We start from the raw sequence: 27,398 nt of genomic DNA on the forward strand, positions 1-27,398 counted from the left end.
AGTATGTCTTCAAATGTATGTTTAGCTCTACTGGTTAGGTTCTGCCATCTTGATTGAGGAGCACCAGTTCAAACCCCAGCTGCATTGCATTGTCTTTTGGTCTTTTTTTTTTTTCTCTTTCTTTCCTCATTTTCCTCTTCCTTCTTCCCTTTCTCTCTCCTTTCTCTTTCTTCTTCTTTTCCCCTTTCCCTCCTTTTTCCTCCCTCCCTTTTTCCTCCTCCCTCTCCTTTTTCCTTTCCTTTCTCTTTTCCTTTTCTTTTTCCCCCATCCCTTCTTCTGAGGAGCAGGGGTAGTTATGTTTACTGCTGAATAATAGGGTGATAGAGTTGAGATTGCCTGAATAATTGTAATGCAGTAATTGCATAATATGTCCGTTAGAGGTAGCAGCTAGCAGGGTGAAGAAGCTGGCTCTAGTCCTGGTGTAGGCAGGTAGGGCTGGGCAGGACATGGGGAGAAAAAAACAAAACAAAAACATTTTGTCTAGTTGGATATAGTTTTTTGTGGAACTGTTCAAGTGGTCATGAGTTATAGTCCAGGGAAGGTTCAGATCAGTGGTGTGGGCTGGGTTAGGTTTAGGTTAGGTTTGGGTTAGGGTTAAGGTTCTGGGTTTGGGTTAAACTATAGTGCACTGACCCAGTGATCTGATTAGCTACTGGAGCAGAGATGGTGGAGTGGAAGGGGCCTGGGACCTCCACACCCAGGACCCAAGCTCAATCCCCAGGCAGACCACCAAGGCAGAGGGCCCCCTCTCATTCTCATCATAAAAACAGTTTGTGACACCCTATGACACCACCTGCATATATCCACTAGATGGCAGTCATGGTCTAGGAATGAGGTGGATTACATATATAAGGACTGATCAGATATATTCTAATGAATTAAATCTCCCACTTTCAAAGTTTTTGTCCTCAATTAAAGTTTTTTTTTAGTTATTATTAATTAATTGTACTTGATGTTAATAGTGATAGGACTAATAATTTAGTAGTTTTTTTTTTTTTTTTACCCCGCCCCCAAACAGGAGGCAAGGGATTTGGTTTTTGGTTTGATTTGTTTGTTTGTTTGTTTACACTTTAACAGCAGAACTATTGGTTGAATTCATACCAAATTGGGTTCATAGATTGCCAGTGACCCAGAATAAATCTGATTACATTTTGGGAAAAGTAGTTCAAAGTTCAAATGTTTTTATGTATTTTGAATTTTTTTTTTCTTCCCGTTTATTTATAATGTCCTAAATTTTTCTATGCTGTTTATGTCTATGCTGACATCAGCACATGCATAGACATGATGACATCAGCTGGACTGATGCTAAAATAAGCTACAATACGTGCGAGGGGTGGGGTTCGTTGTGCCTGGAACCACTTCTTACTTTTAAAACACAAAATACAAAGGATAATATCATAAAAAAAATGGTGAAAAATCACTTAAGTAAAGTTAAATATAGAGAAAAAACTAAACTACTTTGGAAGTGCCACATAAGTAGTGCTGGGTCTTTATGGGTTAAAGTAGAACTGAATCCACCATAACGCTCTGTTCCAGTTCAAACCCAGATGTCGAACCTGTCAGATCCTTTGTGGTCCTAACATATCACTGTCCTGGGGTTATTTCCTCCTCAGTTCTTCCCCAGCGGAGTTTCTTTCGTTTTTTTTCCTACTCTTTTCTGTTTCTTTTGTCGTGACCTAGATGCAGTTGGAGGATGTGAGTCAGTGTCAGGCTGATCTGGGATCAGTAAAGACTGTATGAAGTGTAGAATTCCCAGTGTGCTTTGTTGATGTATGATGCTGTGATCTGACAAACACCTGCTCAGACTGGATCATCCTGAACAGTCGCTCTGTCAGGAGGAAAACACTGGTTTGAGTTTAGAAGATGCTGATTCAGATGGTTTTACACATGATCAAACTAAAGCTTCATTTTAAGGCTGAGGTGCTTTTCCATTTAGACACAATGAGATTTCATTTACATCAGGGGTCTCAAACTCATTTTCTTTCCGGGGCCACATTCAGCCCAATTTGATCTCAAGTGGGCCAGACCAGTAAAATAATTGCATAATAACCTATTAAAACCGACAACTCCAAATTTTTGTATTTGTTTTAGTGTAAAAAACCCCATTAAATTATGAAAATACTTCCTTTTATAAACTATCCAAACAAAAAAGATGTGAATAACCTGAAAAAAATGAAATTTCTTCAGAAAAATAAGTGCAATTTTAACAATATTATGCTTCAACTTATCATTTTTACATGTGCATTATGGATCGAATCTACAAAGACTATTGTTCGTCCATCAGTCTCAATGACGACCTTGACTTCAGTTTTTGTGGCTCCTGGAGTGGCTTGTCAGCCCTCTTTTTGCCCTGAAGTATCTGCCACAAAGACACTAAACACTGAGTAACAGGCAGAAAATTGTTAAAATTGTGCTTAATTTTCTTTAGCTATTTCAGGTTGCTCATATTTGTTCAGATTACTGACATTTTATTGTTACAGGATAGTTTGTAAATGTAAGTATTTTCATAATTTAATGTTATTTTTTACACTAAAACAAAGACAATAATTTGACAAAGACAAAATTTTGTCATTTATAGGCATTGTGTAATATTTTTTTCACATCAAACCGAGAAGAACATGGAGCCATTATTTTTTGAAGGTTTTTATGCTGTTATTTTACTTGAGATCATATTGGTCTGTATGTGGAACCTGAACTAAAATGAGTTTGACAGCCTTGACTGTGGAATTTTGCACTTTGCAAATTCATCCCAGGGGCCGCATTGGAACCTTTGGTGGGCCGCATTTGGCCCCCGGGCCGCATGTTTGAGACCCCTGATTTACATCAACAAATAAATGAGCATCTCAAAAAACTTTGAGCAAGATGGGTTTTTTCTTTTTTATAAAACTGAATGTGCATATTGTTCTAATAATTTCACTAAAAACAATATTTTTGTTTTGCTGGTAAGAAAATTTTGTGTTAAAATGTTTTCAATTGAAGAATTATTTATTAAATGCACGTTATCCACAACTTTAAGTGCAACGATACAGATTTTAATCATCTTCTATTACTATTTATTATCAAAATGTAATTTAGCATGGTTATTTATTCATATTTTCTGCTTGATTGTTATTGCATGTTTTCTTTTCCCAAATTTCATTGTACATTCTACAATAAAGGCTATTCTATTCTATTCTATTCTAGTCCATTCTATTCTATATTCAAATGGCTTGTTATTTGCCTCGAAATATGATAAAAACGTGAGTTAAACTGTCAAGAATGTTCATTTATGCACAGATTTACTTATTCTGGATATAAGAAAAAAACACTTAAAGGACAGATAACACTGGTCTCCTTTTTTTTTTTTTTTTTTTTTTTTTTTTTTTTAGGAATTATCTGCCTCTGAGATTAAATGTGCTAAATGTTATGTGTTTCAATAAGATTCATTGGAAAACAAATGACAAAAGTTCTGGTTTACTGATGTTTTCAAGGTATATAATAAAGTGTTATTACACATATATAAGTTTGTGTACATTTATACAATAGATTTATAAATGTTCCACTAGATAGAACCTGCAAGTCTTCACAAGTTTCTGGCAACCCCAGACATTTTGTTTTGCTCAAATTTATTTGTTTTTGATCATGTAATAGTTTGCTATATTATGTTGCAAATAAACGTTAAATTTAGATGATATCTGTTCTATTCTATTCTATTCTATTCTATTCTATTCTATTCTATTCTATTCTATTCTATTCTATATTCAAAGGGCTTGTTATTTGCCTCTAAATAAGATAAAAATGGAAGCTAAAACAGTCAAGAATGTTCATTTATGCACAGATTCCCTTATTCTGAAGGTTCATGGATGTAAGATAAAAGTGTGTTTCTTCTTCACTTGTAACATACGTCAACATCTGTTTTTTTAATTTACCTGATTCTAGTTGCGAAAAGAGGTCTTTCCATTGCAGTTTTGCGTGTTATACCACTTGCACTATGCCCGAAAAACCACCTCTTGCCAGTGTAAAAACTTGTAATCGAAAAATGAGACTTTTGATGAAATTGTCGTTTTTCCATTAGGTACATTTTTATGCGCAATTTGAGGGTCAGTGGAAAAGCGACTACTGACTCACATGTTCTTTTATTCTGGAAGCATTTTACTTTTAGACCAGTGTCATTTTTTTATTCTTTACCCTTCTCTCTCTCTCTCCTTTTTCTTTCAGAGAATTGCTATTGATCTCCAACCTCTGCCTCAGGTTTATCTCCTGTCGTGCCATCGATCACGGAAAATTGTAGCTAATGAACCTTTAAGCGCCGATCAAACCTCATCTGAACGCGATGAGGATTAAAAACCGATGGAATCTATAGGTCAGAGGTCGAGTAGAGAATCTACCTGATCCACAAACACAAATACAGCGTTATGTTTGATACAAATGTGCATACATGTCTCTTTAACAGGTACAACTTTATTCCAAGGATCCAGAGGGTTTTCTGGGTAGAACATGAAAAACATTCAGTATCAAGCCAATCACAATGAAGGGGGGGAGCATTCCATTCTTATAAAATATAGAGCTTTAATTTATTAGTCAGCAACAACAATGGAAAGGGAAGATAGAAGTGTAATTTACACAAGTCATTACATTAACATCACCTCTGTGCATTTACTTTTTTTCTTTTTTCATAAAGTCTGATGATGCAAAGAAAATAAAAAAAAACAGAAAAATTAAAAATAAACACTCAAAAACTAAAGACACATTTTTAAAATTCCAACAAATTGTACAACCTTTCCTTGCATTTTTTTTCACGGTTTGTTTGGGATCCTGGGAATTCCAATGCATCCCAGATCCCAGAGCAGATACATGAGCCCCTTTTCCACCGCAGGAATTTGAATTATTTACCTGGAATTTTGAAAAAACCTCGTTTCCAATGACATTACCGGGTAAAAAAAAGAGGAAGAAACAGCAGTAATGTTGGTTGAACTGTTGAATTTAGGTTCATATATAACTATTTGATACTACGCAATAAACATAAGGTGTAGACGGTCATTTCTATGGTTACTCTAACACTCTGCTGTCCGAAGTTTTAACTGCAAACAGCAGTAATGTTGGTTGAACTGTTGAATTTAGGTTCATATATAACTATTTGATACTACGCAAAAAACATAAGGTGTAGACGGTCATTTCTATGGTTACTCTAACACTCTGCTGTCCGAAGTTTTAACTGCAAACTTTCCCTGAAAAAAAGTTCACAGCATCTTTTCATTGCAGTTTAGGGTTTACATAGTTTTATTTGCCATTGTGCTTCTTCTTAGCAAGGTTATAATAGTTTTGGATTTTTCGCTATAGTTAGTTTTGACTTTCTTTTCTCTAATTTAGTTAGTTTTAATTAGTTTTTAGAGCAGGTTTGCTAATTTTTACTAGTTTTCGGGGTATTTATTTTCTAAATGCTAAGTTTTAGCATTAGTTTTGGTTTTTCCCTATCTTTTATTTTCCTCGTCGTCGTATTCACAGAAATCCCATACAGGACTCTGCTGCTGCTGCTGCTCTATGGTGCCGCTAGCTAAAATTGCTCTAGCGAAATAAATCAATTTCATATCAATCCATCATTGGCAAAGACGTTTTATTAATTTTGTAAGATCACAATACAGTTTCAGTTAGTTATCGTTTTTTTCTTTTAATTGCAGTTTTTATTTATTTCAGATAACGAAAATGTTTTATCAATTCTAGTTTTCGTCATTTCGTTCGTTTTCCTTAACAATAAAAACCTTGCTTCTTAGCTCCACCTACTGGACTGGAGATGTAGTGCAGTTCCTTTTACCACTCCCCCAAGCATCATCAGGTTGATCCGAATACATTTTCCAAAACTTTGAGGTGGAAACTTCACAGAATACCAGGTATTCATTTATCGAGGTCCATAAATCCCTGGTATTAAAAGTTCCTGGTAATATTGGTGGAAAAGGGGCTGCAGATACATAGGTACCCCTGTATGAATGATGGATGTATCTTCCCAGAGGTGAAAAATCAGAGCTGAACCAGGTGTTTATAGTGTGTTAATACCAATGTGTTTCGACCTTGATTAAAATACTTTCTTAATATTTGCATTTAACTAGAAAGTTAAAAAGTTCGCAGTAAAGGGGTAAGTTTTTTCCACTGTGCATCTGCACCATTTCTGTGCAGTTTGTATGGTTTTATTAGCGATGTGGGTTTGTTGGTCGCCACCTACTGGACTGGAGGTGTAATGCAGATTTTTTTTTTTTTTTAACTACTCCCCCATACATTATGAGCCAGGTCCATAAATCCCTGGTATTAAAAGTTCCTGGTAATGTTGGTGGAAAAGGGGCAGCAGATACAGATACCCCTGTATGAATGATGGATGCATCTTCCCAGAAGCAAAGAATCAGAGCTGAACCAGGTGTTTACAGTGTCTTAATTAAAATGCTTTGTTTGTCATTTCCACGTTCAATGAATAAAAGAAATAAAGTTTAACTGCTGTGGTTTAAGTTTGTTTTCCATCTAAACTGACGCTACGATCACACTGCAGGTGTTAATACTCATGTCCGATTTTTTTGTTGTTGCTGTTGTTCACATTATAATGTAAATGCAATGTCATCAGACTTGTGTGAACAGTCTGTGTTTATGGAAGTAAATATGGATCTGTCCGGATTCTGCAGAACTGTGACGTTTGTCGGATTTCAATGTCGCAAAAGTCGGATAAAATGCAACCGATCAGACTGAAGATCTAATTTAGGACACATATGAAAGTATCCTGGATCTGATTTGTGATGTTCATACTGTCATAACGAAGTCAGATATGAGTCACTTATGGGCAAAAAAAGTCGGATTTGGGCGACTTTTGCGGTGTGTGTATGTCGCAGCCATCCGATTTCCGTTTTGAAATTACAAAATGAAAAAAACAAAAATGACTTGAAGTTCGTTTTAAAATCGGTCAACAAAAAACGGAAAAGGACTTGTATCCTGTTGTTCATCATAAAAAAACAAAACAAAACAAACGAACAAAAAAAACGGGAAACGGCTCTGTAACTTCAGCTCCTGTGGAAAATGTCCGAAAAATTATGTGCTATTTGAATGTGGAGCGCACTGGACACACAAAGTATTCCAAAATGACCAAATTACACTCCGACTCCAGAGGGTTCGTAAAATCTGGATCCTGATCTGAAGACATCTTCTTGCAGCAAATAAATCTGAACAACAAACGTCTTCTTTAGTTTCATGGGTCTCGTGGGAAAACTCGGGAAAACAATGTCTTCCAGGTCATTAAGAAAGACCTACCTATGGCAAAATGGGAATGGAACGGGAACAACATTTTTATCAATCCCAATTTTCCAGTTTCCACAGCACCTGAGGTCAGTTTAAGAGCTGTTTCTCATTTTTTGTTGCTTCAATTTTCTGACAACAGATACAAGTCCTTTTCCATTTTTCATACACCAATTTTAAAACGAAATACGACTCGTTTTCCTTTCACTAATTTTAAACCGAAAAAGGACATATGAGTTGTTATCTGCTTTTCTTTCACCAATTTTAAAACGAAATACGAGTCGTTTTTCCATTCACTGATTTTAAAGTGAAAAACAAAATTCAAGTCGTTTTCCGTTTTTCAATCATGATTTTAAAACAAAATACAAGTTGTTTTCCATTCACCGATTTTAAACCAAAAAACAAAATTCAAGTCGTTTTCTGTTTTTCGCTCATGATTTTAAAATGAAATATGAGTCGTTTTCCGCTCACCGATTTTAAACAGAAAAACAAAATTCGAGTCGTTTTCTGATTTTCGCTCATGATTTTAAAACAAAATACGAGTCGTTTTCAATTTACCGATTTTAAACCGAAAAACAATCTTCGAGTTGTTTTCCGATTTTCGCTCGTGATTTTAAAACAAAATACGAGTTGTTTTCTGTTCACCGATTTTAAACCGAGAAACAAAATTCGAGCCGTTTCCTGTTTTTCGCTCATGATTTTAAAATGAAATACAACTAATTTTCTATTCACCAATTTTAATCCGAAAAACAAAATTCGAGTCATCTTCTGTTTTCCATTTCTTAATATCAAAACGGAAATCGTATGGCTGCGACATACACGTATGGGACCTTTTATCTGCGATGTGAATGTAGCAGACGATAACTTGTCTTTCTACAGAGAGGTACATGTCGACCTCCGATGAAAAGACACATCTTTCTTCATACAGAGGTATGTTGGGTGTTTAAAGCGTTTCCTCCCTCAGACTGTACATCCCTCGAGATGAAGAAAAAGAAGAAAACCAAAAGGAAATAAAACAAATAAAAAAAATGACCACACAGTATCTTATCAGAATTACAGTACAAATACAGGTTCATGCACACAATGAAAGCCAGCTTCCCAATAGTTTGGTTAGTGTCACAACATTGTTACGATGCTCTGTTGTGTATACGGGCAATTATTTTTTCCACACGTGAATGTCATAGGATTGAAACGCACCAAGGAAGGAAGAACAAAACTAGACGTCTTGTGCTCAGAGCAAACGCCGCTGCCTGATCCGGGCGCCACATCAAGTCTATAGAGCCTTTACTTGGCCCGAGTGTGTGCTCGTTGCATTCGGCCCCAGCCATTGTCCCTTAAAAATAAAAGAATAATGCCCTTTTGTGCAAAACCTCCACCGTCTATTGCACCTCGAAGGATTTTTGCATTTCGGAAATAAAACGGTTTGACTTTATCGCTTACTTCTACTGCACAATCACTTTTTAGAAGAAGCAAAAACAATCAAAAACTCCAATCTGGAAGGAAAAAAAAAATATATAGGGCAAGACCGGTTTCCGACATGAGGGCCCAGTTGGATAATTTTAACAGTCATGTGTACGTTCAGGTTCCCTTCTGGGGAAACTTTGGGACCACGATCCAATCCCATCCGATGGCCCCTCCCCCTCCTCTGCAAATGTAAAGTCCGTGTCCCAGTTCAGGTCCGATGAGGGCGGGGCGTCGCTCCCGAAGTGTCCGTAAATAAAAGTAATAAAAAAAAAGAGTCCTGGCGTCGAGTCGAAGCAAGCAGAGAACACCAGAGATCCCATCACCCCCTTAATCGAAGCCCACTCCTCTCGTTCCCAACAGGTCACGTGATGTTGACAGAAGGTTTGTAATGACAGTAACAGCAACAATAAAATAAACAACAACAATAATAACAATAATATTTGCCCCAAAGGTACCTATACACAAAGAGCATGTTTTTTCTATAAGTACAAAGAAATCCACAGAATGATACTATATACAACCTACAATAAATACTGTGTATCATATATCTTACTGTTTGAGAGGATGTACGTGGGGGTTTTGTTTTGTTTTGTTTGTAAGCCTCTTTTTTTTTCTCAGTTTGCTTTTTTCCGGTTCGTGGAGTTGAACTTTTTTTTTTTCACGTTGCTACTCGTATTGAGTCGAGTCTCTCCCGCGGACCTCCTCATGTCTCTGCCTCCTCCTGCTCCTCGTTCTCCTCGCCGTCGTCCCCGTGATGCCGGCGGTTGCGAGGTTTCTTCTGCTCCTTCAGCTCCTTCAGGTCTTTGGCCTTGAGGGCGCCCAGCAGGGGGTCTCCGAACTGCCAGTAGTCCTGACAGTACTGGTTGATGAGGGTCATCTCGGGCTGGCTCAGGATTGTCAGCAGATCCTTGTACTGGCCGGCGCTGGGGGTCCACTGGGTGCTGGAGTGGAGGGAGGATGGTACCAGACCCCCGCCGCCGCCGCCCTCCACCAGGACGTTGTTGACGGCACGACTGGACAGGACAACCAGCTGCAGTTTGACCAGCGTGTGCTTGAAGTTCTTCTCCGTGGCCGAGCATTGGTACAGGCCGGAGTCGGACGGCTGCAGAGACCGGAGCAGGAGGCCCTGGTCCGTCTTCAGAATCCGACCGTCGGATCGCAACTACAAACGCGACGAAAATCACAAGGTCAGGAATCAGGATGAATTTATCAGCAGTTATTCAGAGTTCTTGCTCTTTATTCAAAAAAAAATTCCGGACTTTTTCAAAACCGCTATTTTTCAAAACCGCCATGATTACTACTTTTATACTTGCCAAGGTTCCAACAGGTTTCTACAAATTAAATTTAAGACTTTTTAAGAACTTTTTAAGACTACTTAGAACAGAATTTAATGCTCATTTCACAGCCCATTTCATGGTCATACTGGCAAAAATTTGTGATTCCTAGAATTTAGGAAAATGTACGATATATGCCTTAATTTCCATGGTTCCGAGTTGAACTGATTTCTTGTACAAGGTGCCGCAAACTTCAAACACATTTTCATCCAATTGTGTCAACCAGGTCGACAATGATCTTTTCTCCAAACAGGCAATATTATTAAATTTGCACTTCCTCTTGCTTACTTTTCACTTGCGAGCTGTCCCTTAACCCTATAATGCCATATGTATCATATTTGATACATGAGTTTTGAAGCCCTCTACATGATCAGTGTGATGCTTTTTTTTCTTGAAAAACCTGATGTAAATCTCGATAAGCAAACAACTTACTATGTAAAAGTGAAATGGGAAAGAGAATTTGACATAGAAATTGATGATATAGATTGTCTAAACATGTGGAAATTACATCATACAACTACTAGCTCTCGGACATGGAGGGAATTTGCCTGGAAAAATCTTGTAAGATTTTTTTATTACACCCAAGTTTAAAAGTAAACAGTTACAGAGGCATCAGGAATGTTGGAAAGAATGTGGGGAGATGGATGTTGACCATTCTCATGTTTTTTGGAAATGTTCAAAACTTTCGGAATATTGGGAAATGATCTGCAATGTCCTATGTCAAGTATTAGGATACACAATTCCAAAGAAACCTGAAATTCTTTATTTATGCAACTTTGGTGATGACACTATACGTGAATACGATAAATATTTGGTAAAGGTGATGCTGATAGCTGCAAAAAAATGTATAACAAGGAATTGGGGGAAGATGAACGTACCATCGAAGGATCAATGGATAACTACGATTGAGGACATATTTCTAATGGAAAAACTAACACACAGATTGAGACTACAAGAACCACAAATGAACAAAAAGTGGAAAAAATGGACATTATATAAGCAAAATAATTGATAATAATGTGCTACCCAGACTTATTTCTGTTGTTGTTTTCTTTTTGTTGTTATTCTTTTAAAACTAATAAAATATGTTACAAAAAAAAAAAAAAAAAAAGAAAAACCTGATGTATACAATTAGATACATGCAATACACAGATAATCCACCAGGGGGAGGAGTTCGTTCACATGAGGCCTTTCCAGTGACACTACAAGACTGTCATTAATGAAGAAGGACTAAGAACTTTGGCAATTCTGAAAAGGAATTACCAGTGGGTTAGACATGTTTGTGTTATGTTTTTTTTTTTCAAAAGTAATGATATTTGAGCATTGAGACCTGATGTATCAAATATGAAACAAAATTCAAAATTAATACATGGAAATTGATATTTGAGAAAAAAATGTTTTGGTTGTTCAGAAGGACCAATAAAGGCTCCAGTTTCAAAGAACTGGAATTTTCTGATTTAATGGTTCAGGCTTTACAGGGCTAAAGTTCCCAAAGTCAGCTTTCTCGGGCGACACACGCATGACTAATGGCTGCATGTGTGTTGGGCTAAATGTTCTACAAAGTTTGCGATAATTGGTTCCTAATTTAAATATAAATTGTTGGGTTGGAACAGGCGGAACTGAGTCGACTAATGTTACTTTCTTTTTTGTACCTCTTTCCTGCGGTCGCTGTTGTCTCTCTGCAGATGCCATTTGATGAGGGCATGCGGAGACCGGGCCTGACACTCTAGGAACGTACTGCTTCCCTCCACGCCATACTGAACCATCTCCAGAGTGTTCTTATTGGCTGTGGGCCAGAGAGAAAGAGGGGTTTCCATAGTAACCACACACTCATTATCACCCATCTCATGAGGACCATCTTATCTGAATAAAGGCGACCGTGGGGTTCAGAGTAAAAAACAGAAATAACAAACAAGAAAACAGAGGCTGAATACTATTACTACTATTACTACTACTATGACTACTACTAGTATTACTACTACTACTACTATTAATACCACTACGACTATTACTACTACTGCTACTACAACCACTACTTCCATTACTGCTACTAATACTATTACTATTACTACTACTACTATGACTCTTACTATTGCTAGAACCACTACTGCTACTACTACTACTACTACTACTACTACTACTACCACTTTTACTACTGCTACTACAACTACTACTACTACTATTACTACTACTATGACTGTTACTATTGCTACAACCACTACTGCTACTACTACTATTACTACTACTACCACTTCTACTACTGCTACTACTACTATGACTATTACTATTGCTACAACCACTACTGCTACTACAACTATTACTACTACTACTACCGCTTCTACTACTGCTACTACTACTATTACTACTACTACTACTACTACTACTACTACTACTACTACTACCACTTCTACTACTGCTACTACTACTACTACTACTAATACTACTATGACTATTACTAGAACCACTACTGGTATTACTGCTACTATTACTATTACAACTACTACAACTACTCCTACTACCATTTCTACTACTGCTACTACAACCACTACTACAGCCACCACTACTACTACTATGACTATTACTATTTCTAGAACCACTACTGCTACTACTACTACTATTACTATTACAACTACTACATCTACTACTACTACCATTTCTGCTACTGCTACTACAACCACTACTACTACTACTACTACTACTACTACTACTTTGACTATTACTATTGCTACAACCACTACTGCTACATCTACTTCTACTACAACCACTACTACTATTACTATTACGATTACTACTAATACTACTATTACTACTACCACTAATATTACTACTACTACTACTACTACTACTACTACTACTGTGTGTCATTAGTCTTCAGGTCCTGAACTAATTAACCAGAAGTATCAGGAGTGTAAATGTGCAGAGGAACTGTGTCTTACCGTTGGAGTTGAAGCCTCTGCATTGGCGGATGGGGTTCCCGTACTTGACGTCCTGCCTCCGGCTTCGTCTAAATGGGTCAGACCAGTATCGGCGAATAAGGAGAGAAAACAGCATAAAGCAACTGCAAGCCATTCAAAGCCATTCAACATCACAGTAAACTCAGAAATAACCACATACTGTTAATGCGATAAACAGGCGCATTTCCACCACAGGAACCTCAGAGTAAAAGTTCAGGGGGGGGGGGGGGGTTACAGGAACAGTCACTCATTCTGCCCTCCCAGAGTAGAACCCAGCATAATAAGAGAACCCTCCAGTATCCAGGTGAGCAGATCATGCACACTTTGCACTTGATATTATAAAAGGTTACATTTTTTACACTTTGTTTTAGGTCAGAATTCAAAAGTCAATTTTTGCATGGTTTTTAAAATTCTGACCCAGTCACTAAAATCAGCAGAATGTAAACAGTGGAAAATTACAGCATTAGTAGCGTTCTCCGCAGTGAGAAAAAAATGCACATCGACACATTTTAGCATTTAACATTTGACCTAGCACACAAAAACTAATGATTATTAAGCAATGTTGCTGTTAATCATGAACAAATGCCAGGCTGCAAAAAATAAAAAAAAGAGATAGTCCAATTTTTATCTAGTATATTTTTTTTTCTTTTTTGCATCAAAAATATAGTTTGTTTACATTAACAAACACTGAACAACATCAACATCATCAACAACAACATCAAGTAAACCTTTAAACTCTGCTCAGGAGTTTTTGGGGCCATTTGGAGTACCAACCCCGAAGCAGGGACTGGGTTATGCTGCCTTCATGTACAATCAGGAAGATGATCGTTGTGAAGTGTGTTGTGTTCAAGTGCTTTTGCCATTGTAGTGAAATAAAAAATGGCTGACACACAATTTATTGTGACCTGCTACTTGGGTAAAACAGTTCTGGATGTGTTCATTCATCTACTACAGGCATTTTTTTGTAATTTTTTTTGCCAATTGTATACAGTATAATTGTGTAAAGTCATCAGCTAACAGCAGCAGAACGCTAATAAAAGCATTGTTTATCATTCACAATGAATCCCTCCTATGTTGAAAAGGTCAAAGGTCGTGTATTAAAATTTTTTCCCAGTTCTCCAGTGGAAAATATGAGGACCTGAGGGGGCGTTCATGGGCAATTTTCGAGTTCGTAACTAGTAACTACCATAATTCCCGAAGTATGTAAAGGTAGCATTAGACCCAGAAAGTAATTTGAACCATGCATTAATGGCCCCGCCCCCTGCTGTGGAGACACACCCAAACAGCCCCACCCCCTGCAGTGGAGACATGCAACAATAACTCCACCCCCTGCGGTGGACACACACAACAATGGCCCCACCCCCTGCAGTGGAGACATGCAACAAAAGCCCCGCCCCCTGCAGTGGAGACACACACCAAAGGTCCCGCCCCCCTAAAACTACCCCAAAGTTCCTGCGGTGGAAACCTAACGTAAAATCCTCCCCATTGTCGGTCACTGTGTTGTATTAGTGCTGTGTTGATCCCAGTAGATTAAATACACACAAATCGATCAGACTAACGTGAACTGCAGCCGTCCAGCCGTCATCATTCAAACCCCTCCCCCACCCGTTAATTGGTTACTCCGTTAGTGTCCACGCCGGTGCTCACCTCTTCTGCGACGCCGAGTATCGGGAGCAGGACTTCCCGTCCCAGGCGCAGTACGGGTCTCGGGCCAGGCAGCAGTCGGCGCACGCCTCACCGTACACGTCACAGCGGTGGAGGGCGAGCTGGGTCAGACCCACCGCCGACGACACGTACAGCTGTTGCTATTGGACGAAAAAGAGGCGGAGTTAACACCTGATCTGTACTGGTTTATGTAGTTTAAGTATTTCTACAGTATCAGAGTCAAACATTATGAGTAAACTGATTTCATTCAGTTCATTTAAAGTCACAACTGTCACCAAAAATACGAATAATAACAAAACATTTGGCCATTTTTTTTCCCTTTTTTTTTTTTTCGACTCAGATAAAAACCTATAGCAAGTTTTATTTTCTTATTTAGGTAATTAACATGTTTTACACTTTCAAATACATTACTTTTGCTACTTTTTCTACTACTATTTTAACTACAACTTCTACTATTACTACCACTTCTACTACTACTACTATTACTACTACTACTATATAACTTCATTACTACTACTACTTCTACTACTATTACCACTTCTTCATTACAACTATTACTACTACTACTGCTGCTACTACTACTACTTCACTTCTGCTACTACTACCACTTCTACTACTACTATATTACTTCATTTCTACTACTACCACTTCTGCTACTCCTACTCCTACACCTACTACTCCTACTACTTCTACTACTACAACTATATTACTTCATTACTACTACTTTTACTACCACTACTACCACTATTACTATTTCTACTTCTCTTACCATTACTACTTCATTACTACTACCATTACTACTACTACTACTACTACTACCACCACCACCACCACTTCTACTACTACCACTATATTACTTCATTGACCACTACTTCTACTACAACTACCACTATTACTACTTCTACTTCTATTACTACTTCATTACTACTACCGCTACTACTACTACTACTACTACCACTTCTACTACTACCACTATATTACTTCATTACTACTACTTCTAATACCACTATTACTACTTCTATTACTATTACTACTTCATTACTACAACTGCTGCTACTACTATTACTACTACTACTACCACTTCCACTTCTACCACTATATTACTTCATTACTACTACTACTTCTACTTCTACTACCACTATAACTACTTCTACTACTACTACTTCATTACTACTGCTCCTCCTCCTACTACTACTTCTACTACTTCTACTATATTACTTCATTACTACTACTACTTCTTCTACTACCACTATTACTTTTTCTACTTCTAGTACTACCACTATATTACTTCAATACTACTACTACTTCCACTTCTACTACCACTACTACTTCTACTACTACTACTTCATTACTACTACTACTTATACTCCTACTCCCCCTTCTACTACTACTACTACTAAAATTACTACTACTACTACTCCAACTGCTATTACTATGACGACTCCTCCTCCTCCTCCTCCTACTATTACTACTAAAACTACTCGTACTACTATTACTATTACTCCTACTACTCTTCCTCCTTCTTCCATCCACTGATAGACTGGAGCTTCTACATCCAAATATGAACAGAATAAAACTGAACAGATAGGAAAACTCCACTTTACTGTTACTGTTTTAAAATATACATGCAAATTATTGTTTTAAAATTACTGAATATTTCTTACAAACACACATTTAAGCCACAGACATCAGTCTCCGTCTTAGTTAAAGGCGACATTGGTGGATTCTTGGTTTAGTTTTGGGTTAAATTGTGCCACGGGAGGTGAAAGTGTCTGAAACCCAGACGGAATAAAATGAGATAAGTGTAAAACGGGAAACATCGGACTCTGGGGGGTGCCGTCATAACGCACAAATTTTACGATCAGCTGTTTGAAAATCCTCATCATCACGGCTGTAAAATGTCGCTGTGATGCACGAAGGGTCGAGAGAAACATGAAACTTCTAATGCTTTTTCCACACATTTTCATATTTCATAGACAAACGTGGGCCTTTCCATGACCACGTCGCCTTAACGTTTCCACATGACATCATTCATCTCATTTCCTTTATTTGGAAGGTGATATATTTACTCCTGGTGCCAGTAAAGGTATGAAGACCACTGGAACAGAAACACTCACCCTTTTGGACGAGATCTTCATCGTTGTAATCGGAGTCGGGGCCTGGAAAGAAGAATTTATTTAGGCATTTATTACTGTCAGAAAACTCTATCCACTGAAGAAGACGTGATATCCAACACAAAACACATTTATAAAGTATTTAAAGCAAGATGTTTACTAAGATACTTCAATTATAGATCGAAACCACAAAGAATATACATATTACAACTTACTATATGCAAAATCAACATTTATAGGACTCCCACTTTAACACATTTTTCCATATATTTCCATCTCTTTTACTAAAAAGTGGAGTTTAAAATGTGGAAATATTTAATATTTTCTGTAAATTGCAAAGTTTTATCCAAAAAATTTTCACGTGAACATAATTTTAATGCAAAGTTTGAGTAACTTCAATAAGCGACACTATCAAAAACCATTTATTTCTGCCACTTTTTTTGCATTTTATGACAGTAAATTGAACTGGACTGTTCAGGACTGTGCTGGAACGTCTTAGAAATTAAAGTCAGGATTAAAATCATCTAAAAACTCTTTCATTTTTTTTCATCTAGAGCTGTGCCTCTATTTAAAACATCTATTTTTTTTTATCACTTCTTTTCTCTGACTCTAAAAGTTGTTTCTTAATGGTTCTCATCCCATGTGGTCACTTTTTGATGCTTTGGTCAAAGGCCCTGTGGTGTTTGACTCACTACTCCCTCTAGTGGTCACATAAATCCTCCAGCCCATCAATGGAAATAAATTAACTTCATATCTCTATAATCTAATACACTGGTATCTTTGGCAGAACTTCACACCTGTTTATTCTGAACAATAAATCTTTTTTTTGATAATTTTTTAATATTAAAAATAGAAATACTCCATATAGACCAGGGGTGTCAAACTCAATTTAGTTCAGGGGTCACATACAGAATACATACAAAATAATAATGATAAAAATAAATATGAAAGTGTTTATATCTATGAAGTTTCCTTCAAAATCTGAATAACATGAACAACCTGAAATGTCTGAAGAAAAATAAGTGCGATTTTAACAATATTATGCATCTGTTTATCATTTACACATGTGCGTTACAACTTATATTACAATTACAAGTACACAAAACTTTTAGTAACAGGTAGAATATTGGTAAAATTCCACTTATTTTTCTTAAGACATTACAGGTTGTTCATATTTGTTCAGGTTATTCACATTTTTTTGTGAAAGGATAGTTTGTAAATGTAACAATTTTCAGTAATGTTACGTTTTTATATTATATATACACGGAGGAAATTTGGGGTTGTCATCATTTATAGGTTATTACGATAATATTTTACTGGTCTGACCCACTTGAGATGGATTTAGTCTGTGTGTGGAACCTGAATTAAAATGATTTTGACATCAAACATGATGTCAGGTCTGACCTTGAAGACCTCCACCTCCTCCAGGACCAGTTCCTCCGTCTGCAGGTCGTCTCTGGGCAGAACGATGACCTTCTGCACCGTCCCTTTGTCTGGAGATGAAACCAAAAACTGTCATCCACCTGCAGCTTCACACCCCCATCCCCCCTTTGACCTTTGACCTCCATTCCATCTCTATTATAATCTTTAAATCACCTGTAATGTACAGTAGCGGAAAATAATGATTTCAGACGCCCTTTAAATTTTACAAACTCAAATATGTTCATGAAATATTTGTGGAAATACCTGTCTTGTGTTTCTACAGGTGTGACTGCATCACACACAAACAAATGGAACTGATTTTATTTTTTTTATTTATTTGTTTTTGTATGTTGTTAACAAGAAAAATTAAGAAAACTCTTGACTATTTCAACATGTCATGTCCTGGATGTGTTCCATTATTTGCTGAAACATCCAGTTTTGACCTGGATTTAACTGTTTTTATGTTTAGTTAAGGATATTTTTGCTGAAAAAGTCACTTTTTCCCCTCCTTTTTGTCTGATTTGATCTAATAACCTTTGAATTTACTCAGAACTTTAATGAACATCAACACGATCAGTGAATTAACCCATAAAGACCCAGTGCTACTTTTGTATCAGTTCCCAGATGAATTTTTCTCACTATTTAACTTTTCTCAAGTAATTTATCACCATTTATTATCATATTATACTCCATATTTTGCATTTTTCCACTGTAAATCATATATTTTCTTGCATTTAATTTCAATGTGTATGAAAACTCAGAGTTATTTCAAAGGTTATTAAATCAAAACAGAGAAAACTGAAAAAAGTGACCTTTTCAGCAAATATATCAATAATTAAATGTAAAACTAAGTATCTCCATCCACTGTCATTGATCCAACTCCATGGGTTTTACTGGTGAATCAATGTTGTAGAAGATGACAGTGTTTCCACGGTAACTATGGAGCCTCTGAACGTCCAAATGGGTCATATCTGACGACCATGAAAAGATGACAAACTGTATTTTACACCAATAACTGGTGTAAAATACAGAAAATAAATAAAAAATAAAATAAAAAAAAATACACAAAAAAATGGATGTGCCAGAAATAGCAGTGTACTCATGTTTAATGTTTGTATAATGTTTATCTGTTTTTTTGTTTTAACCTGATTATTTTCTTTCCTATACCACAGTTTTGTATGCAAAAGGTCATTGTCTCTCCATTCCTCTCTGTATTTTAACTTTTCATAAAAGCCCATCTAGGGACCGGTGCTGCAAATTAGCTTTTGCTATAAGCACTATGATGCATGCATGGGATTGCTGTGTTACAGTTGGTCAATGTCTTTTGTATCTGTCCCTATCAAATAAACCAAATAAATAAATAAATAAATATTGACATGGATTGATAGGATTATTGGATCAACAGATATTAAACATTTTAGATCAGTGGATGCTTTTGGCTGCTGGTGGAAATTTGGGTCTTTATGGGTTAAATATAGAAAAATACATGATTTCCTTGTTGCTGTGTTTTTGTACTATGTGCTGAGCGTTATGAGTCTATCTATCTATCTATCTATCTATCTATCTATCTATCTATCTATCTATCTATCTATCTATCGTTCTATCTATCGTTCTATCTATCGTTCTATCGTTCTATCTATCTATCTATCTTTCTATCTATCTATCTATCTATCGTTCTATCGTTCTATCGTTCTATCTATCTATCTATCTATCTATCTATCTATCTATCTATCTATCTATCTATCTATCTATCTATCTATCTATCGTTCTATCTATCTATCTATCTATCCATCGTTCTATCATTCTATCATTCTATCTATCTATCGTTCTATCTATCTATCATTCTATCTATCGTTCTATCTATCGTTCTATCTATCGTTCTATCTATCTATCTATCTATCTATCTATCTATCTATCTATCTATCTATCTATCTATCTATCTATCTATCTATCTATCGTTCTATCTATCGTTCTATCTATCGTTCTATCATTCTATCTATCTATCGTTCTATCTATCTATCATTCTATCTATCGTTCTATCTATCGTTCTATCGTTCTATCTATTATCTATCGTTCTATCTATCGTTCTATCATTCTATCGTTCTATCTATTGTTCTATCTATCATCTATCGTTCTATCTATCGTTCTATCTATCGTTCTATCATTCTATCGTTCTATCTATCGTTCTATCTATCTATCTAATCTACAGTCGTGGAGAAAATTATTAGACCACCCCTTGTTTTCTTCAATTTCTTCTTCATTTTAATGTCTGGTCCAACTAAAGGTACATTTGTTTGGACAAATATAATCATAACAAACAAAAATAGCTCATAGTTATTTAATTTCAGAGCTGATATCTATCCATTTTCCATGTTTCCTTGATAATAACCTAAATCACATGAGTTCTTACATCAATATCTATGGCATTGTACTGACAAAAACAATGCTTTTAGGTATTCTATGTTTTCTTTTCTGTCTGTTTTAGTCACATGATACACACAGGAGTTAGTACTTGATTGCAGAACCATTGTTTTTGATGACTTTTGATGATCTAATATTTTTTTCTGCAACTCTATCTATCTATCTATCTATCTATCTATCTATCTATCTATCTATCTATAAAAAAAAATAAAATAAAGAGGATAATATTACAAAAAATGGTGATAAAACACTTAAGAAAGGTCAAATATAGAGACAAAATTATTTGGGAGCTGCCACAAAAGCACCACTGGGTCTTTATGGGTTAATAACACTGGTCAACAACAAATTTATTGTTTAAGTTTTTTGAGCTGATTTAGGATAATTTTGGTGTGCTGAATCCAAAAATCACATTAATTTCGCTCAATCAGGTCAACTTTCTGAACTATGCTACATATTGGCTTTTTAACATTTTTGCTTACATTTATGGGCATTTTCACATCATATGATACAAAATTCTTTTGTATTTCTTGCAATAAACGAGTTCTGAAGATTTGACTTTTGCCAATTTATGATTAATGGTTTTTTTAATATTACAGGTGAATGAAATGGCTTCGACTAGAAGATCTTGCAAAAATAAGCCTGATGTATTCTGCTACATCTGCGGTGAATACACCATTGTACCTAACAGGAATCCTGTTAGAAAATTTTTTTTTTCTCTTAAAACCTATTTTGGGTGAGAATTATATTTTTTTTTTTTGAGAAGATCAAATTTTTCAAAATCAAATTAGCAAAAAAACCTGACCTGATTGAGAAAAACAGATGTCATTTTTGGATTTAGCGGTGCAAAATGGTCCTAATTCAGTTGAAAAAACCTAGACAACTTGCAAAAAACATTTTATTGTAACCCAGTGTAATTCTGATAATATAATAATATAATATGTAATATCATAAGTCCATGGGATGAACCTAAACTCTTCCCCCCCTTCTTCCTCTTTTACTGGCTCTGTCTGGTTTAACCTTTGCTCAGTGACATCTTTTCCACTTGGCTTTGGCCTTGACCTTCATTCCCTGTCGTTTTCCTGACATGTTTGATTTCTGTAAAGGGTTCAACATTCCCGTGAGAGGGACACCTGAGATTTATTATGACTTGTGCATTTGGCGCTGAATAGCTGCAACTGACAGCAGCTGAAAGGCCCGAGTCGCCACCGTCACATTCGGACCCATTAGTCTCCGTGGACGAACAAAGGCTCTATTTACGAGGCATCATATGCGACATGTGAGGGCCGCATGCTGCCAACTTATTAGAGTTCAAAGCATGCAGACGAACACACAATCTCCCATAAACCCCTGGGCTTCCACTGACATCCCACTGTAACCCCTACCCCTCCTCCATCCCCCCTCCGCCCTGCAGGTACAACCTCCTGGTGTTGACTCGGCATGAATAGAACAAGGTGCAAAGCCTTTCATTGGTTAAATTTCCACTCCAGCACAAAAGGAAAGAATGCTTTTCTCTTTAATGATAAATGGTTCCTGAAGATAAACCCTCCGCTTACATGGGGTTTATTTTCCAAGTGCTGGATTTACGTCTCCATTTTTCACTGTTCTGACTGTGTTCAAAGGGTCCGCCGCATCATTAAGAAGAAAAAAATGTTCATTAAGAAGAAATATAGCATGTGTTTTAGGTTTGAAAAGCAAAAGAACAGAAAAAAAAGGACAGTGAATCAATAATCAATGCACAGAAAGAGGCAGAAGTTGTGCTCAAAAACAAAGTTAATGGGAGACTCCGTGTAAAAAATTAACCCTTATGCCTCCCTTGGGCATTTTTGTCCATTTTTGTGTTTTGTTTTGTTGTTTTTTTTTCATTTGTTGATCATTTTGGCTGTGTTGCTGCTTTTGGCATGAAATTTGGCAGAAAAGTTTCTTTTTAGTTATATTTTATTGACTCTTAGATGTGTTCTATTTTCCAGTGATGCATTTTGCATCCTCTGGTCACCCTCATGGACAAAAATGTACACACACAAAAAAATACTATACTGTAAAATCATCATACATCAACATTTTTTCTTGCTTTTTTTTTTTTTTTTTTTTTTTTAATAAATCTCTTAAACAACTCCACCCCCCCACACACACACACACAATCCCCCCCCCCCCGCTCGAAACTACCAAACATTCATTCATTTTCAGGATTTTAACATAGATCTCTTTTTTGGCTGGTTTTCAACTAAATATTACGGAGTTGAATTACAGAAAGAAAATATTCATGTAATGGATAATAATAATAATCATCATCATCATCATAATTCTTCGTGAGAACACTGTAAATATAGATAAGATAAGATCAGATGAAACTGTCATGATCCCACTGCAGATAAATTTGCTGATTAAAGCACAAGAAAATTAAAGAAAATGTGCCTTCAGTATAAATATAGTGGAAAAACCTAAACTACTAATAAAACTTTTGCAGAATTACTCCTGTTTTCGGTATTTAAATCATAAATCTACACCTACTTTATCATGCACTAACATTTGTAACGCACTGTTCATTTTACATCTACTTTTAACCCTTTCTCTGCTCTTTTGGGTTCAGTTTTCATCTAAGGTTTAGTTGTTTTCTACCAAATCCTTCTGTCTGTTCTGTAACACATGCCTCTGCACAAACTGACCAAAAATGAAAAAACCTTGAAACAGTTCCCAGATGACATGACACACTCACCGGTTCCTAAGAAGAGCACCTCGTAGTTTCCGTCTGCAGCCGTCACCTGGTCCACGGTGATGGTGGTGAACTCATAGTCCACGTTGGTCCGAACCACCAGGGGGCGCTTGTGTACCGGGTACACGGCGTTGTACATGGCAGGGTGATTCCTCATGAAGTTAATCACTTCGTCTGGATAGTCCTTGGTGGACTTCATGTTGGGGGTGAACGTACCTCCAGGGCACTGAGGAGAAAGAAACACTGTGAGCACGGTTCCAAACCAATAAAACAACTCGTGTAATTACAGAAATCTGAGGCCGTTCTGCAGGACTGTTTGGACTCTGGTTCTGCTGATGTCTGCAGCTTCAATCACATGGTTTCTGCACTATATGGACAAAAATATGTGGACACGTTGAATTCAGGTGTTTATTTTCTGCACAACTGACACTTTTAATCCATACTTTATTGTATTTTGCAGTTTTTTGCCTTTTGCACAGCCTAGATTCCACTGTGTACATATTTTACATTTTTATTGTCCATATTCGATATTTTTATTCTGTTATTTTATGCTGTAGCGAGCACATGCAACGACATTTCCTTCTGTATATGTTTGCATATCTGAATGACAATAAAATCTAAGTCTAACAGGGGTCTGAGATATAAAACAATAATAACAAATGTCATAATATAGTTTTATTTTGGGATAAATATCATTGCATTGGTTAGTTTTGTTGTTTAAATGGTGTTTACTTCATTTCTCTCAGCATTGATTGTTTTTTGTTGTTGTTTTTTTTTTTTTTAATCCAGTACTGATTTTAAATGTTCTATCTCTAAATTTCTCTAATATTTTTCATGCTCTGACTGTAAATAATAATTTTTCGACCATAACTACCCATCTACTTTCGTCACATTTCACTAAAGAAGAAAAATCTCCCCTTAAACTTTAAGGAAATATTGATGTTTTTATCTCATACCATCATGGCCAGGACATCTTACAGGTGTAGACATGATGTGTCCCAATATTTATGTCGATATAGTAAATAAACATCAATATTTCCTTAAAGTTTAATGAAAGATTGTTTTCCTAAGTGAGATGTGAAGAAAGTAAAGAAAAAATATTTTAGAAATTTAGAGGTAGAGCATTTAAACTCAGCCACTTATGAAAAAACAACACATATCATTACAGAAATCTGAGGCCGTTCTGCAGGACTGTTTGGACTCGGGTTATGATGATGCCTGAAGCTTGTTCACATGGTTTCTGCACTATATGGACAAAAGTAAGTGGACATGTTGAATTCAGTTGTTTCTTTTCTAAAAGGGGTCTGGGATATAAAATAATAGTTTTATATTAGGATAAACATCATTGCATTCGTTAGTTTGGTTTAAACTGTTATCTTTGCTTCCAAAATGCCTCAGACGTGGTTTTTACTTAATTTCTCTCAAGTCTGATTTTGTTTTTTTGTTTGTTTTTTTTATTTATGACTAAAATTTTAAATGTTCTGCCTCTAAATTTCTAAAATATGTTTCGTCTACTTTCTTCACATCTCACTGAGGAAGAAAAATCTTGCATTAAACTTTAAGGAAATATTTATTTTTATAAACTATATGGACAAAAATATTGGGGCACATCATGTCTACAGCTGTAAGATGTTCTGTTTATGCTGATTTGAGATAAAAACATCAATATTTTCTTAAAGTTTAATGAGAGATTTTTCTTCCTCAGTGAGATGTGAAGACAGTAGATGCTTATTTATAGTAGGAAAATTGTTATTTACAGTCAGGGCAGGAAAAATATTAGAGAAATTTAGAGGAAGAACATTTAAAATTATAGTCATGGATTTTAAAAAAAAACAACAAAAAACAATCAATGTAGAGAGAAATTAAGTAAAAACCATCTAAACAACAAAACTAGCCAGTGCAATGATATTTATCCCAATATAAAACTATTTTATGCCATTAGTCATCATTGTTTTGTATCCCCGACCCCTGTTAGCAAAGAAACGCCTAAATTCTTTTTTTAAAATTATAATGGCAACATTAACTAGAACAAGAACTGAGTAAACTGGGCAGAAAGACAGAAAAAACAAACAAAATTACAGTAAAATAAAATAAATAAGACCTATTAAATGAGGAATATAAGAAAAGAAATCATGAACAGAATGTCATAAACAATAACACCTGAATTCAACGTGTCCCAATACTTTTGTCTATATAGTGTAATGTGGGGAGTCGCTATCAATTGTGAACGCCATGGAAGTTAAATGTTGTGGGCCCTACAGAAAGTTGTCATCGGAGCAGGAGGGTCCGACTCCTGGCTTCTTACACGAAATTTTCTCAACTTCTACCCTATATCTACTGAATCCCCCTGGAAATGCTGGGCCCCATGAATTTGTCATGCGCCCCCACCCCCTTCCCAAGGCGCCCCAGAGTGTATTGAAGGTGGAAGTGAGCAGTGAAAAGGTGTTTGATGTGGATTCGTGGTCGGGGTCTGGTGGTGGTGGTGGTGGGGGTGTTTAGGCTCACCGTGCCCGGTCTAGGGTAGGGGATCTTCCCGGTGTAGGCCACCCACTGGTAGTTGGGACCCTCCTTGTGGGCGAAGGGTCCGTTGAAAACCATCCGGATGTCGGCCATGGAGTAGACACAAACCGCCGAGCCCTTAAACACCGACCTGTGTCACGAAAAGAACCAAAAAGACAATTCTCACTAAAATGTACGACGATCCAAACTCCTAAAAGCTGCATTTTTTTTTTTTTTTTTTTTTTGCTGAACTAACCCAGAAACAGAGAAGACTCCATATATGACGGGGTTTTTTGTGTCCTGTGTCGGCTGGATGTAAACATCTCCTGCAAAGAAAAGTAAAAAATCACGTCAGTGCAATGAAAACAAGTGGCACAAGCGCTCGTCTTTCCTAATATTTACACAGCTTCTCAGTCACTTCAGCCTCTCTTGGCCAGACGGACCTTCAGGATACACTTCCAGGAAGAAGTGATGCACAAACAAAGAGCGGAGTGAAGCACAAACCTTCATCTGGGCTGAAAACACACAAAACCCACAAGCACGGTGTTGTTGTTTCTTTCTGTTCCTGTCAAACCCTTCGAGTCACGATGGGAACAAAATGAGCAGAAGGAAAAGGTTCACAGGAGCATTTAGAGCCGTTTGTTCGGTTGTTGTCACATTAACAAGCAAGAAAAACATGACATGAGTCTATTAGTGGATGTAAAACCCACTCAGACCTACAGGTACGTTATGATCATTGATGAAAAGTAGTGAAATAACAACATGTATGTGTGGAAAGACTGTTTAACCCTTTCATGCACAGTGGTCACTACAGTTGACAGTTCTTCTCCAGCTGTTCTCTTGTATATTCATGGATTTTATTGTTTTAGTTCCATATCAGCCAACACAGTGGACACTTATGCATCATCCCATACAGTGTAATTCATACCATTACTGTAACTTTGCTGTTCTTGATAAATCTGATCTGCACCAACATGTTTGAGTGTGAATCAATTGCTTGTTATTGTTAATAGACTGTAATTAACCATTTTTCTTAAACAAAAAGTTTTTTTTGTGCATATTATCTCCATAAAGTGAGTAATAACTAATATTAGAGTATGTTCAAATAGAGGTTATTATTGTTAACGAAAACTAACGAAATGACGAAAACTAGAATTGTAAAAACATTTTCGTTAACTGAAATAAATAAAAACTAGAATTAAACGAAAAAAACAATAATTAACTGAAACTGTATTGTGTGTTTACAAAACTAAAACGTATAAAAACTATGGATAAAATTCCCTTCATTTTCGTCTTTGTCAATGTCGGATTGATATGAAATCGATTTATTTTAACTGCTGGCACCATACTACACCTAACAGTTCGTCACTTCTCATCACTTGTGGTTTCCAGTCGTCTTCTGGTCCCCACTCTACCTGGAAACATGGAGACTAAAGTCGGGATAAAGCAGCAGAGTCCTGTCTGGGATTTATTTGAATACGATGGTAAAAAGATAAAAGATATAAAGAAACTAAAACTAAACTAAAACTAAGCATTTAGAAAACAACGAAAACTAATAAAAACTAGC

The 27,398-nt window shown here is 36.4% G+C and overlaps 1 protein-coding gene across 2 annotated transcripts in view; it reads right to left on the reverse strand.

The window, feature by feature from the left end:
* Positions 1 to 4,420: 4,420 nt before the first annotated feature.
* LOC115419638 (semaphorin-3F-like) overlaps positions 4,421 to 27,398 on the reverse strand; it is a 171,641-nt gene continuing 148,663 nt past the window's right edge. For both annotated transcript variants that reach the window (XM_030134529.1, XM_030134530.1), the window contains 9 exons: positions 26,088 to 26,157; positions 25,838 to 25,982; positions 23,336 to 23,558; positions 18,184 to 18,272; positions 16,783 to 16,824; positions 14,648 to 14,805; positions 12,983 to 13,065; positions 11,699 to 11,832; positions 4,421 to 9,874 (listed from right to left, as the gene is read on the reverse strand). In XM_030134529.1, the coding sequence (XP_029990389.1) occupies positions 9,416 to 9,874; positions 11,699 to 11,832; positions 12,983 to 13,065; positions 14,648 to 14,805; positions 16,783 to 16,824; positions 18,184 to 18,272; positions 23,336 to 23,558; positions 25,838 to 25,982; positions 26,088 to 26,157 (1,403 nt within the window). In that variant the 3' untranslated portion in view covers positions 4,421 to 9,415. The remainder of the gene's footprint in view (positions 9,875 to 11,698; positions 11,833 to 12,982; positions 13,066 to 14,647; positions 14,806 to 16,782; positions 16,825 to 18,183; positions 18,273 to 23,335; positions 23,559 to 25,837; positions 25,983 to 26,087; positions 26,158 to 27,398) is intronic.

This window comes from Sphaeramia orbicularis, chromosome 5 (genome assembly GCF_902148855.1).
Source record: "Sphaeramia orbicularis chromosome 5, fSphaOr1.1, whole genome shotgun sequence".
NCBI classification, from domain to species: Eukaryota; Metazoa; Chordata; class Actinopteri; order Kurtiformes; family Apogonidae; genus Sphaeramia; species Sphaeramia orbicularis.